General features: G+C 44.4%; 1 protein-coding gene across 1 annotated transcript in view; it reads right to left on the bottom strand.

Moving 5' to 3' along the window:
* Positions 1–786: 786 nt before the first annotated feature.
* Positions 787–10689, bottom strand: part of LOC139911974 (hepatocyte nuclear factor 6-like) — a 10892-nt gene continuing 989 nt past the window's right edge. The window contains exons 1-2 of the mRNA XM_071899612.2: positions 10583–10689; positions 787–1169 (exon numbers count right to left, since the gene is read on the bottom strand). The exon at positions 10583–10689 is cut by the window's right edge and continues 989 nt beyond it. Coding sequence (XP_071755713.2) covers positions 787–1169; positions 10583–10689 — 490 coding nt within the window. The remainder of the gene's footprint in view (positions 1170–10582) is intronic.

The raw sequence follows: 10689 nt of genomic DNA, 5'->3' as shown, positions 1-10689 counted from the left end.
GGGGGTTGGGGGGGTGGTGGGGGGTAGACACAGTGTGTGAGGTGTGCGGTTTTGCAGGTCACACAAACACCCATCACACAAACACCGATCTGTCAGCCACGGTGTGTGTAACCGAAATGGGGAGGAGAGGACATTATCTTTGGCCGGTTGTGAAATCTTTGCCCTGGGCGCTCGTCCTGCGCAGTGAAGTCTGCTGTCTGATTTCTGTCTGATTTGTAAAGACCAACGTGTGGGTGTTCAAGGTTTCCTGTGTTAAAGCTATTGGTTCTCTGTCATGGGTGTTTCTTTGGTGTATTCATCCTGGCAACTGGCAAACCAGCAGAGTTGTCCTAAAGCAAAATTGTTTTTCAAGGCTTAGCCTTAAAAAATAGCTCAATTTATTTAGTTGTCTGTTCTGTTCAGCACGTACCCACAGTGCAGTTGCTCTAGATGGATTTTCTTTGGTTTTCCGGTGGATTTACTAAGACTAACGTGTGGGTGTTTGAGGGCACCTCTCTTAAAGCTATTGGATCTTTGGTTTTAAGAGCCACAATTTGAAACGCAAGTTGGGCCCTAAGAGTAACACTGTAATTAAAAGAAAACACATGGAGCATTGAGAGCATCTGATTCACCTGCGCAAGTCAACAGTCACCAGGACTTTGAGCAGGTGAATCAGATGTCTGGTCTGGAGCAAAATGGCTACACACCCTGTAGCTCTGCAGGGTCGGGGCTGGAACCCACCGCTTTAGAGAAAATTATCCCCCCTCCCTCCTCCGCGCATCCGTCCGACCATCCGTCCCTTCAACCTCAGGCCTTGGAGAAAGTGGTCACAGAGGACGGGCCGGGTTGAATCGGTGAGGCATTGGCGTTGTTGTTGTTGTTGTTGTTGTTGTTGTTGCTGTTTCCGTGAGGAGTGTGCACATGACCGTGGCCGTGCACACCGTGGCTGTGCTCCTCCGTGGCCCAGCGGTCTTGGCAGCGGCGGCGTGAGTTCATGAAGAAGTTGGAGACGGTGGAAAGCTCCAAGCCCAGCTGCTGAGAGATGGTGAGCTGCATCTCCTTGGACGGGCGGCGGTTCTCTCTGAAGATGGCTACCAGGGTGCGACGCTGCAGGTCGGTGAAGACCAGTCGCTGCTTCTTTGGCAGCTGGTTGCGCTCGCGTCCCTGGTCCTGCTCCTTGCGTTTACATGCTGGAGAGAGAGAGAGGGATGGAAGGAAGGAATCGGGGGGAGGGGAGAAGGAGGACAGATAAAGAGAGAAAAGGGTTTATTCCCACTGAAACATTCTGTGGCCCTGTCATTATACAGAATACAAAATACACAATGCAGAGAATAAAGGTGTAAAGAAATAAAGCAGGTCACAGTATAAAGGCAGGATGCAGGCTCTCTGAATGCTTTGGACTCCAATAGATGACAAAAAGGGAGATGCTCGACAACACAAGGATGACAATTAAAATGGCTATCAGGCAAATCAGAGTGTGAAAGCATAAGGTTAAAAGAGGATGAAGGCAGGTGTGTGTGTGTGTGTGTGTGTGTGTGTGTGTGTGTGTGTGTGTGTGTGTGCGCGCGTGTGTGTGTTTGTGTTTGTGTTGGTGGAGATGGGAGTTGTAACAGCTCAGTTGAATGTGCTTGGTTCAGCCTATTGTCAGTGTATTATATGGGAAGAAGGCACAAATTTGGAGATGAAATGAACAAATTAAAATGCTACATGTCAGTAGAGGAAAAAGAAAGAATGGAAAAGTCGAAAGGAGGAAAGGAAAGCAGTTGGTCAGGGTCCAGCAAGGGAAACTATCAGGGAGTGGAAAAGGCCAGATTAAAACGTCTTTCTGAAAGTCAAGCTCCTGACAAGCCAGTTGGCTGAAGTCAAAATTGTCCAGATTTCTAATCCATGTAATTGCATTTTCAAAAGATGTTAGCCTGACTGAAACCTAGCCTGAACCAGTGGTTCCCAAAGTGGGGTGCGGGGCTCCCTAGGGGTCCTTAAGGGTCCTGGGGGGTCTTCAGCACAATGAAAGATAGTTTAGTTCATTATTCAATTCACTATTGCTGTTATTTCATCCAGACAGTATGTAGGAGGATGACGCGTTAGATTATAGGTCTCACGCTCTCCACTGTTATTTTCCCCAACTATGAGCCCAATGTGAACAATTGTGTAGGCCTAATTCTTTTCTATCTCACATCAGAAAAGGGGATATGTGGGATAAAATCGTATTAAATGGGGTCTGTTGTCTGATTCGCATCTGTTGTGTCGTTGAAATGATAAAGTTTGGAAACCCTTGGCCTACATAGAGGACCGTGATGTGAAATGCTAAAAAAGAAAACGGGCTACACCACAGATGGAGAGCGGTCCAGCCTACCGTGCCCGGATGCACCGTTAGGCTGCGGGCTCTAGTTGTGGAGACTGGAGGGAGTCTGTTCTGTTCTGCTGCCCTAAAAAGCTGCAATGATCGATTTTCCGCGGTTTTCTCCCGAACACGTGGTCCAGTAATCAGGGCTCCCTTCCCCACCCGATCGATCCTCATCGATCCGCGAGACCGAGGTGTGTGTGTGTGTGTGTGTGTGTGTGCGTGTGCGTGTGCGTGTGCGTGTGTGGCGTGCGCGCGCGTCCACTCACGGTGGGGAGTATTGCACGGGAGCGCGCCTGTGACAGACAGCTGGAGAAGAAATTGTTTATCTGTGGAAGAACAAAAGAGATGTGGCGGAATAGAGTGGCAGTCCTCCAGTCTGAGAGCCCCGAGGAGGACAAAGGAATGTCTCTCACAACATGTCACTGACTATTAAAAAAAAAAAAAAAAAAGACGCGTGTGCGAGTCGGCGCGCGTGCACGTGGGCGTCTGTGAGCGTGCGTGTGTGCTATTGTTGGGTGAAGAAACTAAGTGAGGGATAATATCTAGCCTATCCCAGTCTTGAGGAAGGATACTGTGAGAGTATGTTTGTGCACATGTGAGGGAGGTGAGAAGGAGGCAGGGAGGAAAAGAGGAGAGGAGAGGAGGGAAGGAGGGAGGGAACGAATAAGGCTGGCTGCAGTGTGGAGGTGGTGTATGCAAATGATTGATGACTTTACAGCAGGTTTAGACAACAGCAGTAAACAGATTTGACTGTGAGGGGGAGATCAATATGAATGCATGTGTATGCACATGTGCGTGTGTGTGAGCATATGTGTGGGTGCGTGCGTGCATGCATGTGTGTGTGTGTGTGTTTGTGTGTGTGTGTGTGTGGTGTTTGAATTGCCATTGTTAATGTTGTTTTGTATATTACAAGATATTTTTTCCTCTGAGCAAAATGTATATCTAGTTCTGTCACTGTGTTGCTCTCCTTTGTCTCTAGCTTGGCAGAAGAAGCTCACAACCTTTCCTCTTTGGCCAAAGATACATCAGTCCATCCCTTCTAGACTTCTTCAACTGTTTGCCTCTTGTTGTTGTTCTCAATTGTTTTAATTTGCCCTCAGATTGATAGTCCCCATATTGATTGATCCGCACTTCAGAACCATTTCATGGAACGTTTATTCAATTGGTTCAGGCCCAGCCATGCCAGAATCTCCTCCCGGCTCTCTAAGTGCTGTCTCGAACCAAACTCAATACTCCCTAATGTAATGACTGAATGCTAGTGCTAATATAGTGATAATTTAATATGTAATGCCTGTTTTCGAACAACTTGTGCTACCGGCCATTTTACAATGCCAACACCACTCTGTTTCTCCTCCATCAGCTCACATGCAACTCTTCCGCTTGGAGGCAAACCTGCCTGTGGCAACAACGACCACCATCCCCTAACCAAGTGAGCCACTGGAACCAAGGAGTTAGTACGAGGCCTGGGCCGGTCAATACATATTGCAGATAATCAATAGGTCCATTCCAAATGAGACTCCGTTGGCCTCCTGAAAATTCCCTTCCACGGCAATGAATAGGACCGCAGGGAGCGAAGAGAGGGGGCTGCTCATTAAACTGACCTCTCCGGAGACACGGACCAAACCGTTACAGGCTATCTTTAGTTGCCTCATTACCAAATGGGCTTTTCAGAAGAGACAAGCGTTGAGGCTCAGTAGTCTCAAGTGGCACTTTCTCATTTCATCTCTTTCATGTGTCCTGATGTCAACGATGCTAAAGGTATCAGGCACCTTTACCACTTTGCTTAATCTTGACCTCTTGTTGATCCACAGATTAATTTACTAGCTGTACAGAATGTTAAGTTGTACTTGTGCCTCCTTTAAGAGCCACCCTCCTGTTTTTTTTTCTTCCCCGAGTGGCTGTTATTTTCTGCAGCCACTTTCTCTTTCTGTGACTGACCACCATTCCCACATTTCCACTGCGCACGTACACATGAAGATGAGAAGGGCAGCAGGTGGTCGCTAGAATTATAGGCGCTTAACTTTGACTTTCCTATGCAATACGTGTGATTATGTGATAGGCATCTAGGGCTTAGCATGATAGGTGATGGCTTTGGAGCCTGGCAAATAAAAAAAATACTGAGGGTTGGACAACACTGTTATTCGTATTGCAGGATTTGTGCATTAGCCATAGCCATCAATCACTAATAAAATGAATTGATGTTTAGTGCTGTGCGTTGTGTTTCCACTGGGTTAGGGGTTGGATAACACTGGTTAGGGATAAGAGCAGGATTTCGTTTTGAAGACACTCCACCTCATATGTGTGGAAACGTGGAGCGTGGAGCGGGTAACATGAGATCCTCAGATGGCAGCTAGATGTCCTCAAGGTATGTTCGTAAGATTAAACAGAGATGAAAGCCAATAAGTGGATGTGAGTTGCACTTAAAGACCTGTCATCTGCACACAGTAGATGTGGTGGTAAATAAAAAGTTGGGTAAAATATTACTTTCAGCCGGGGATCATCACAAGGCAAGCAGCCGCCAACATAGACAAAAATCAATTATAGTTGCAGCAAAGCAAAGTTTTTTCCTTAAAAGACCCTATCCTATAACTTTAAACTGTAATCAATTTGATACTACTTACTGAACTATGAATTTATATTGTAAAGATTTATATCAGTCTAAAAAGGTGAGTTAACTCTTCCTCAAATAAAAAAAGTGGGTTTAGCTTGCACTATGATAATTTTCACTGAAATTGCCTGCATTAGTGTATTACTGTGTGCGTGCGTGTGTGTGTGTCTTTCTCTGTCTCTGCATGTGTTTGTGCATGTGTGTGCGTGCGTGTGTGTGTGTGTGTGTGTGTGTGTGTGCGTGTGTGTGTGTGTGTGTATGTGTGTGTGTGTGTGTGTGTGTGTGTGTGTGTGTGTGTGTGTGTGTGTGCGTGCGTGCTCTGCAGGTACAGATGGGGCATGAGGGGCAGACGGTGAACTAACCGCACCGTGCTGCTAGTCGACGCCTGGACGGACGGACGAGATCGGGCTTTGTGTGCGGTGAGACGGGCCCTCTCCCGCCCTGGACGGACTACTGCAGGCGAGAAACAGTTTGCGTCAATCACTCTCTGTCACACCTCTCAGATGTACGCTTATTGATTATATTGATCATATTATAGGCCTGTTCATTGCTGTGAAGTAAAACGCCCGAGTTCCCCCAACAAACAGCAGCGGTGCATATAGGCTAGGTAACCGTCCCTTTCATTGTACAATAAGCTGCTATAATTGATTGGGAATTGATTATTTGAAGCCTTCGTTTATGTGTCAACGTAAAGCCCGTGTTCTCCTGTTGGGACAAGTGATCGGCAGCTTACAGTCTATCAGACATACAGGCTTACAAGATAGCTCATGCAGTTTGTAAGCCCGAATGACACGTGTGCCTGGCCTTTTTTATGATTTACTGTTCTTTTGTTTTTTTGTTATTTTTTGTTGTTGTTTTGTTGGTTTTTTACAAATCCAATACTTTTTACTCTAAAAATGACTCAAAATTAAAAGATCCATTTAATTCCAGAGAGCATAGGCTTTTTCCAAGGTTTGTTGCTGATCTTGAACAGTTAGGCCTATATAGTCTATAGACCTATAAAACACCACGGCAAAGGGAAAGAGCATAAAATAAGCTCCTCGATGCAAACGAAGCTAAAAATGAGCCACCAAGGTAAAAGTTAAAGTGAGAAGTGTTTACAGTATTCAGGTCAGGAAAATTTCCCGAACGCATTAAAACACTCAATGAAAAGCAGCAATCAAGTATAATAGCCCTATTTATCAGTGATAATTTATTTAGATACATTTCAAATGTTTTTTTTATCATTCCTGCACATTAACTCAACGATTTTGGTTTTGGGGAACGTGTTATGGACCTCAATGTCTCTTTTATCTTTTTCTATTGGAAAATTATATTTTTCAGTTTAAGTTTTCTCAGGGAAAAAATAATAGAATAGCAGCTTTTAAGTTGTTAGGAACCAGAACAATGTCGGCCTGGAATAAGCAATAGGCCTACATAAAATGTGTGTCTATAGCTAATAGACCTGCTACAGGATTATTCACATTGTGTGTGTAGCCTAATTGTAGCCTATAATGTAGGGGAAAAACGACATTTTAAATATAGGTAGAAAAAAATCCTTCGTTTGCCTCAATTTAATTGAGAATGTATAAGCGAGTCTGCGTTTTTTTCCTCCTGTCGGCTATTTTAATAATGAAATAAATAGGAAATTTTATGACTAGGATTTAGGGTCTCGCTGAAATATGCCTCCGAACACACACACACACACACACACACACACACACACACACACACACACACACAAGAGAGAGAGAGAGAGAGAGAGAGAGAGAGAGAGAGAGAGAGATACGGTCTTACTACACATAATTAAGTTACGTGCGATAAATTTGGCCTCACATAATCAAACTAATCCGCACTTTAAGGCTTTTATTAGTGTTTGCAAGTGCAAAACTAAAGAGTCGGCTGCTCGAGCCGCGGAAGATCAAAGGGAACTGTCCGTTCAGCACCAGGAGGCCTTTCTCAAACTGACATGAGGGTGTTTATGAAAGTTTATCAAAACAATGTAGGCCAATGTAGAAATGGCATTATGGTCTGCCTATCAACATGTATATGATACCTATCATCTATGTGTTGTATCATGAGACAGGAATATATTTAAATATGCTCAATAGCAAGAAAATTAAAAGATTTTAACCAGTCAGAGCATATTTCTTTTTCTGCCACCCAGCCTTATTAAAGACATGCCTGTTTAAACTATCATACACAGTAGGTCTACATTCTGTACACAAACCATTATGTTTTTCTGGGTTGTTAATCTGCAGAGTAGTTGTCTTGTGTTTAAATGTTTTCACAGTTAATTCAGTAGAATGAGGGTTTGATGGCTGTAAGTGTTAAAAAAAACAAATCATCCAGTGTATGTTGTGAAATCATCAGCCAGATGTTTTTTGTAGAATTTGTACAAAGGCCTATGAGTTGTATCTATCTGTTCAGACTGTCCCGCACTACAGAGCCTAGGGTTTCCTATGCAAGTCACAACACATATGGGCTTCTTCTCTCATTCATCCTGAGTGTCAAAATATTCCATAGCAGTGTGCCAGTAATGGCTATGCAATATTCGTGCTGTCTGGCACAGAGAGAGATGACCACAGAGAGCAGAAATGAAATAAGGGTGGAAGGCAAAGGATCTGCTTTGCTGATGCTGGTACAGAGCCAGGAGTGGAAGGGGAGGATGGGAGGGAGGAAGGAAGGGAGGGAGAGAGAATGAGAGAGCCGAAGAGAGCAGAAGAGAGGAAATCAATACCGATTCAGAGCGAGTCAGATAAGCCTGAACAATGTATAGTGCAGCCACACTCTATAACCCAGTCACACACACACACACACACATGTGCATGTGGGCACACATGCACGCACACACACACAGACGTGTACGCGCCCACACACTCAGTGAAATGTGCTTGCATGCCTCCATAAAGACGCATTACAAACCCCATAAAGCATAGCAACCTTTAAAATCAAATGACATCACAACCTTGGATTGCTTTGAGGATTTGCTGACATGAGCAGAAAGCGCTCATTACTACAGCTCCATCGGCATCTGGATGCTCTGATGCTCTTTTGTCTACAGCAGGACGCTCTTTAGTCTCTGATCCTGGGATGTTTTTGTGTTGAATGTCAGCCGTCCCGTCCGGATCTCACTTGAAATATTGCAGTCCCATTGTTACAAATCCCATCGTGTGAGAATGACTTGTGTAAAAAATACGTTCTGATGAGTTTCCAGCCCTGAAGATAAGTCCTGTATCATGTACACAATAAATCCTTGTGGGTCTATATGTGCCAGATCTGTGTTATTGATATTTTGGGGTGTGTTTGGGGGTGTAAACAACATTTTTCAAAACCACACTTACACACTCCAGAGCACGTGTTTAGGCTGTGAAACTGGTGTGTGGTCCTCAACTGTTAACCACAGATTTGACTTTGCTTACCCAGAAGATGCTGTTACAAGCGCTAACACCACCACTCTCAGCCTCTCTCTTTCTTCCCTCTCCCCCCCGTCTCCCTTATACTTATCAATTATTAAGGTCGGTATTGATCCTTTCACTACCCTGCCTCTATCTGGCTGTTCACACAAAGCCCAAACCTGCCAGCCCTCCCTCAATCAATGGCATCTCCCCGCTCTTCCAGCTCTTTTTCCACATCTCAGTTTTGTTTACGCTCTTTTTCACTTAGTTGGAGTCCACAGAAGTTTTGTACATTACTATTTTGCCAATTTGGATTCCTCAGAAAAAATAAAGAGAAATAACAGATTGATATTAATCTTTCATGGGACGAGCGAGTCTGATGGGCTTCAGAAAGGCCGGTCTGGCGAGGGAGCAGGGAGGCAGGCCAGAGAATGGAAAATGGCTGTGTGCATTGTTTGACTTTATGAAACAGCTTTCCCTCTGTCCTGCAGTCAATGTTTTTTGTTTTGTGGCTCAAATCTCCTGAAGCCAAACAACTTGCCTGCTTGTTGCCATGCTTACCGTTGGATGATTAGTGATATTATTGTGATATGCTGCAGAGAGGGAGAGAGAGAGAGTGAGAGTGAGAGAGAAAGAGAGAGGGAGAGCACTAGGGAGAGGGAGAGAGAGGGGGTTGGGGAGGGGAAACGGCCTTATTGATCTCCTATGTGCAAAGCCAGGCAAACACTGAAAGGACAGAGCTACACTATTAATGACACTCACAGCCACAGCTACTAATCCTCATCTATCTATCTATCTATCTATCTATCTATCTATCTATCTATCTATCTAGCCTGTATCTGATCAGCCCATTTGAAGACATTGTAGTGAATCTGCAGAATCTAACACTGTTGTTGTCCATAAATGTTGTTAAAACTGCGATGAACTGCATTATCCAACTGGAAAGCAGATGAAAGTAAAGAGTCATTTTGAGGCTTTTCTGTAGTTTTGCAGAGCAGCTGTTGGTTCAGAGATGTATCCCTCTGAGTCATAGCAGCAGACTGTTATTATTTCTACAATATAACCACATAAAGGCCATGATACAGACAATATAGGGCAATTTTGCCATCAATTATGACCCTCAGTATTTGTTTCATGATTCATGTTTTTCTTAAAGCCCACTATATTATCCCGTTTAATTTGGTCCCTGTTGCCAATCCCCATCCCTGCTGCAATCAATATTAGCCATATCCACTTCATCAAAATAGTTCCCATGGAGCTTAGCGTGACTTCAAAGGTTGCCCTGAAGTATTTAAGTTCTGGGGCTCCAGTAGACCTACAATATCATAATCAAGGTCTCAAAAGTTGTATCTCGCCTAATGTCCTAATATCTGCCTGCCTACTATTAGTCTATTAAATTCTTGTTCACATTTTGCTCTTGCGGTCTGTTTGGAAAAACCCAACTCTGACAGCATGCTGAAGAAGCGACGGGCCTGCGTAAAGAGCATACACCAATAATGAATTTGAGCAATCGGTACCTGTCTCTGGTCTAAATTTAGAGCTTTTACTACAGAGTACTAAATGAAAAGCCGGAGAGACCGTGCGGTTATTGCGTCTTTCAGCTCCGATACGAGTATTGATCCGTGTGCCACATTTAAAAGGGAGAGTGGGAACTGGCGTATTGATCAGGCAGCCAGGGGTCACCCTTCTTCTCCCGCGCAACTAGTTGGCCTAGTAGCCCCGCGTCTGTCTGTTTATAGCTGGACAGAGAGAGACAGAAAGGCAGAGGGGGAGGGCGTGTAAGCTTTTCCTAGGTTTATTGTGAATCCATGACGATTTGCTACGTGTCGATCAAAAATATAGACCTGAAAATTGAGTCTACAACCCGCGTAAACGCAAATAAACACGTCCAAAACAATCCTATTTCCTTGATTTCTAAAACTCCAAACTATCTACAGTTAGACTCGTTTACTCCCTATAAACAATCTGCATTTGTTTCATGTTGTGTTGCCTTTTTGGAAATAACGGTAGCATTCATTTGAGCGATGACGCCAGGTGTGCCTCCGCGCGCCTGTGGTTCAGCCAGTTGAGCTGTCCTTGGTGCTGAATCTTTTAGGCCTGCGAGTTTAGGTGCGCCTGTTTTTAATTTGGATTGCTCAGACTTCTAATTCATCACGGTGAATGATGACTACGCTATTAAACCTGGCACTTGAAGCACTTTAACTGTTTAATCGGAAAATCTTAGCCCAGAGTTGAAAAAATAAATAAAATAATGAATGGACCATATCTTACCGGCCAGCCGAAGAGCAGACATCCGCTGAAACTCGGGCTCCTGTAGCCACTTCCACATCCTCCTGAAGGTCTCCCGGCCCGACTTGAGCTTACTCCAGGGTTTGGGG

Source organism: Centroberyx gerrardi, chromosome 13, assembly GCF_048128805.1.
Source record: "Centroberyx gerrardi isolate f3 chromosome 13, fCenGer3.hap1.cur.20231027, whole genome shotgun sequence".
In the NCBI taxonomy this organism is placed as follows: Eukaryota; Metazoa; Chordata; class Actinopteri; order Beryciformes; family Berycidae; genus Centroberyx; species Centroberyx gerrardi.
This window is presented reverse-complemented; position numbering and strand designations above follow the sequence as displayed.